The sequence below is a fragment of the Pseudorca crassidens genome, chromosome 9 (assembly GCF_039906515.1).
Source record: "Pseudorca crassidens isolate mPseCra1 chromosome 9, mPseCra1.hap1, whole genome shotgun sequence".
NCBI classification, from domain to species: domain Eukaryota; kingdom Metazoa; phylum Chordata; class Mammalia; order Artiodactyla; family Delphinidae; genus Pseudorca; species Pseudorca crassidens.
In genome coordinates, this window is record NC_090304.1 from 108,874,604 (window position 1) to 108,879,845 (window position 5,242).

The 5,242-nt window shown below is 54.1% G+C and overlaps 1 protein-coding gene across 1 annotated transcript; it reads right to left on the bottom strand.

The window, feature by feature from the left end:
* Positions 1-474: 474 nt before the first annotated feature.
* SPATA19 (spermatogenesis associated 19) lies at positions 475-5,029 on the bottom strand. Its single transcript, XM_067747698.1, has 6 exons — positions 4,952-5,029; positions 4,727-4,783; positions 4,143-4,235; positions 3,874-3,965; positions 823-900; positions 475-541 (listed from the first exon to the last, which is right to left on the bottom strand). The coding sequence occupies exons 1-6, from the start codon at positions 5,027-5,029 to the stop codon at positions 475-477; spliced, it is 465 nt and encodes a 154-aa protein (XP_067603799.1).
* Between the last annotated feature and the right edge of the window lie 213 nt (positions 5,030-5,242).

Consider the following 5,242-nt stretch of genomic DNA (forward strand, 5'->3'; position numbering starts at 1 on the left):
GCTGGTGCCGTGTGCAGGCCGAGAGGCCACACGAGCCAAGGTCACAGCCCTGATCGGGGGCTGGGCCAAAACCTGTGCGCCCTCGCTCCCACCCCAGTGCTGTGTGACCCTGTGACTCAGAGAGGGGTCAGCAGACCAGCAGCAGCTACACCCAGACCAGAGCTGCACGTCCCACCACAGCCTCGACCGCCCAGCCCCTGAGACCCCGGGGCCCGTGGACAACTGAGAAGCACTGGTCTGCGACCCCACAGTGAAGACTCAGAGACGCAAACCTGACCTTGACTCCAAGTCCTTCTGGAAATCTAAGAGGCGTGGCAGGAGCCTCAGGCAGCTGCCTGCTCCCTGACCCCCAGTGGCCCAGGTGCAGGCCCCTTGCTGGTATTCTCAAGCGCCACCCAGTGCGCCGGCTCCCTGCCCAGGGAGGCCGTCCTCTCGGCCCGGCCCCTCACCTGTCAGCCCTCTCACCTGCTGCTCTCAGCAGTCTGAGTAGGAATTTGTCTTGTGAAGCTCCTGAGATGCCTCATCCGTAAGATGGCATATGCTGCAGGGGACAGAGGAGAGGAGAGGAGAGGCAGTGGGGAGACCACAGGGCGGCAGAGCCCCCCCGAACGCACACACCCAGACCGTCGCACAGGGCCGGGTGGGCCGGCAGCCCGAGCCTTGGCCCAGGAGCTGAGTCCCGGGAAGAGGCGCTCAGCCCAGAAGGGTCCCTGGCTTGGCCGGGCCCAGGGCTGGAGCTAAGGGAGACCCACGGAGAGGCCAGCAGCGCTCCACCCACCTGCCCCCAGTTAGGACACAAATCAACTCCTCTCAAACACTTACCTTCGTCTCACCTGCTCTATCCGTTCTCGCATGGCATCATTTCTCACCTCACTTGGCACTTGAAAGATACGGGTACGGCTGCAAAACACCATCAGACGTTGGGGTTCCCGGGTTCCTTCTCTTCTAACCAGTCACCGTGGAACCTCCAGGGTTGGAACCACGGGGGACCATAGCTCTGACCCTGTCACCATGAGCTTTTGAGCTGCACCTTCACCCTCCTTGTATCAGTAACACAAAGCGTTCTTTTTACTAACCAAGTACCCCTGAGCCCCCCAATGATCCTGGGCAGGTAGCAAATGGTCCTAAGGAGAGTCAAGGAGACAGAGAGGTTATGCGCTTTTGCTAGAGTTACAGAGTGAGTCTGAATTCCTCTCCAGCTTCGTCACCAGCTCTCTATCATCAGCATTGTGCCACAGTCACTATGATTTAGAGATCCTTCTAGAACATTCTGTCACAAAGAAGCTGCAGGCTCCTCTTTGCTGCTGTTTTTGTTTCATTTCACTGTTCTGGACTTGCCTTCCTCACCACAGTCCACTTCATGTCCTTCCCAACTCCACACCCCAACAAACCCTCACAAACCCTCCACTCCAGGAAAAGCAGCCTGCCCACTGGACCACCATTCTTGTGCCCACCGGACCACCCCATGCTTGACAGTGCCTTCTGGGTAATGCCTTGCTCTAGGTGCTTTGGGGTTTTCCCTGTGAATTCAGCTTTGATACCGCCTGTGAGGACCCGCAGCCCAAACGTGCTCCGGAATATGGCTCATATAAAATGGAGCTGGTCAGTGCCCAAAGAGAGAGAGAAGAAAGGACAGAGGGCCTGAGGGGACAGGGGGATGCCTCCGAGAAGAAGGGGACACAGAGGCTGGACGGGGTGGGCCAAGGTGCCAGGCTCCTGCCCGTGTGGAAGGCCCTACCTGGCTCGGGCTTCTGTGTGTCCAGTCCCTGCCCAGACACGGGTCAGCCCAGGTGAACGTCCTGCTAGGAACCCTTCTGAAGCCTAGGCAGCAAAGCCGAGAACCTGTGCAGCCCGGCCCCCTACTGTGCCCTCCTACTGGTGTCCCCAACATGTCCTTCAGTGCTCACATGCTTCTCCATGCAGGTCACTTGTATCCTTTCAAATGGGGAACTTGGTTTATGTTGTTCTCTCTTCCAGAGGCCCTAGCAAACATCAGGTGGCCAGTACACATCTACCATATAAATGAGCATTCAGTGGTGCTTCATAAAGGGGTATGCAACCCTGACTACGTACTTAACGAAACTAATAGGAGGATGCCAAAATCAGTGGATCAGAGGGAGAAGCAGGCTGAGTTTATTGGTTTAAAATCTCCACAGAATATCCAGAGTGGAGAACTTGTATGCAGAAAATTGACTGATTTCTGTCCCGTGTCTCCAAAGCTGTAACCTACTTACGCTACACAGCCAAGCTCTAAAAAATACCAGAGGATGATGTTCAGATTGTCCAAACCAAGGAACTGCAACAGCTAGAGCAGGTAGCGTGGCCAGGTCAGGGGAGGACAAGCCTCCCACATGCAGGGTGGTGGACGGGGGACAGTCACCAATGTTCATGATTTGGGCGACCTTGGCCGGCTTCCATCCAAAAAAACCCTTTCCCAGGGAGGCCTCAAATTAGACCATTCCTCTTATGCAATTCTTGAGCATTTGAATCCTCTTTTAAAATGCTAATGCCACTGGAAGGGGTAAACACAGGAAAACTGTACATCCTGAAGCAAAAACAAATTTCTTGAGAAACATATCTTCCTTGATAGGAGACAGCAAAGCTGGCGATGGGGGCACAGAAAGGAAGTCAAGTCCAGAGATGAGAGAGGGCTCCTTCACAGCGGGGGGAAGCCCAGTGGAATCCCACAATGACTCTACTGGGAAAAGAGACCATCCCAGAAGGAGGCAGGGAAGCGTGTGCCGAGGCAGTGAGCCAGGTTCCAGGCCCAGCTCCCCTGCCTGGAGTCTTGCTCTTCAGAGCCAGGAAAGGTGGTGGCGGTATAGATGGTCTGTGCAGGCTGGGGCTGACAAAGCAGCTACTGTGGAGCACAGAATTCTAGCCTCAGGGCTGAGAAACCTCCTCTCACCTCCTCCCAAGACGAGGGCTTTGGCTTTTGCACTTTATGAGCCTATTTTTTTTTTAACATCTTTATTGGAGTATAATTGCTTTACAATGGTGTGTTAGTTTCTGCTTTATAACAAAGTGAATCAGTTATACATATACATATGTTCCCATATCTCTTCCCTCTTGCGTCTCCCTCCCTCCCACCCTCCCTATCCCACCCCTCTAGGTGGTCACAAAGCACCAAGCTGATCTCCCTGTGCTATGCGGCTGCTTCCCACTAGCTATCTATTCTACATTTGGTAGTGTATATATGTCCATGCCACTCTCTCACTTTGTCACAGCCTACCCTTCCCCCTCCCCACATCCTCAAGTCCATTCTCTAGTAGGTCTCTTTAAAGTGCAGCCACTTCTGGACAAATCAAGTGCAAAAACAACAGAAATCTGAAATTTATTCAGAAGCATTTAAGAAATGGTAAGCAAGCCCAGTTTTCCAACCCCTCTAGTCATTTTAAAATTTAGCAATGAGCTGGGCTTTCAAGATAGCAAAAATATTCCCTTAAGACCCCAAAGTAAGGGCTTCCCTGGCAGCGTGGGTTCGAGCCCTGGTCTGGGAAGATCCCACATGCCGCGGAGCAACTGAACCCATGTGCCACAACTACTGAGCCTGCGCTCTAGAGCCCGCGAGCCGTAACTACTGAGCCTGGGTGCCACAACTACTGAAGCCTCCATGCCTAGAGCCCGTGCTCCGCAACAAGAGAAGCCACCGCAATGAGAAATGAGAAGCCCGCGCACCGCAATGAAGATTCAACGCAGACAAAAAAAGAAGAGACCCCAAAGTAAGGCTGAAAAACTCAAAGGAGTCAACGTCTCTAGAGAAGGAGGGCAGAGGGTTTGTGTTGGCCAGTAATCCCAAAGAGGGGGGCTTGTGCTTTCTCTGCTTCCCCCTCCCCACAGCGTGCCGAGCTTGGGGCAGATGAGATGCTTTACCTCCATCTTATGAACTGGATTCTTGTTCTTTCCTCCAGGACCTCCTGACTCTGGTTTGTTAACAAACCAGACTTTGAGAGGTGGTGCTTCACCTAGGAAATCCGGGTGGAGTCCAGTGGTTACTGCCCAGCAAGGACCCCACGGCCAGGGTGGAGCCCAGCCTGGACAAGCTCTGCCCACTTGCCCAGGACCCTTTGCGGTAGGACCCACCTCCCCCTTTCCCTCCCCTTGCCCCCTCCCCAGGATGGGCGGCTCAAAGGTTCCATTACCTCGTCTCTGGTCACATGTACATCTTGGCCATGCGTGGGAGGGCAGTTGGTGGACATCTTCTCCTTTATGTCCTGGGAAGCCTCTTCTTCAGTCTGAAAGACAAGCAATTTCCCTCAGAAAGTGTCACTCTATCTGGCCCCAATTCTCCCTCCTCTTCCTTTTCCTGTTTCTTCTTCCCCATCACAACACACACATGCGTGCCCACACAAACACGCCGTATCGCACAGTTCCTGCTATTAGCTCGTCTACTGCTACCTTCCTGTGGAATTCCAGGGACTCAGTAAGTCATGGGCCCAAGGTCCTCCTGAGACACCCTGCAGTGGGGCCACGCATCTGAAACCCCCTCCCCTCCTGTGTGCCTGAGAAGCAGGGCGGGGCTGGTGGTGACGCCAGCCCATCTCTGGCGAGGGGACAGCCTGGGTCCTTCTGGACATGTGGTGAATCAGACACGGCTCTAGGCAGGCTGGTGGGCAATGAGCTTGGGTTTCCTGGTTGTAGGGGGAGGGAGTCCAGCTCCCTGCACCCACTGAGGTCAGCTCTCTACAATCTGTGGTACCCTGAGTCCCAGAGGAATCTCACTCACCTTTTTCAACCAATGCTGTACTACAGACACAGCCTCGCTCTCCACAACTTCCACGTCCTGCAACAAAGTGGTAAGTCGATGCCCTCAGAATACAGAGAGACCCAGCCCCTCCTCCATTATCCACAGTTAGCACTGTGAGATCTTCTCTCCAGAAGTGCAGCAGGGGCTCAGAGGGGAAACGATACCTGACACACTTTCCACGTGGCTACCACCAGCCCCACTTACCGAACTGACTTTCGGTGGGAAGGGGAACCCGGCACCTTTCCGGGCGAGAATGTACACAATCCATGTTGTAATTATCATCTTTGGACTTACACCAGGCCTCCTTCGTGGCTCCCTCCTTCCACTGAAGCAGGCTGAGAACTCCTCTGGCACAAGGAGGTCCTTGGAGGGAGGTGCCCACCTGATTGGCTGGCCAATGATGATGTGACAATGACCTCCTTTAATCCCCAGGGTCAGAGTGTAGAAAAGAAAGGTGAGGAAGTGTCCACATTAGTGATGGCCACAGCTCAGAAA

Coding starts and splice junctions, on each gene's coding strand:
- SPATA19 (XM_067747698.1), bottom strand. CDS start 5,029: ATGATAATTACAACATGGATTGTGTACATTCTCGCCCGGAAAGGTGCC. Junction 4,236..4,726: donor TACAGCATTGGTTGAAAAAG/GTGAGTGAGATT, acceptor CTTGTCTTTCAG/ACTGAAGAAGAGGCTTCCCA. Junction 542..822: donor ATAGAGCAGGTGAGACGAAG/GTAAGTGTTTGA, acceptor TGTCCCCTGCAG/CATATGCCATCTTACGGATG.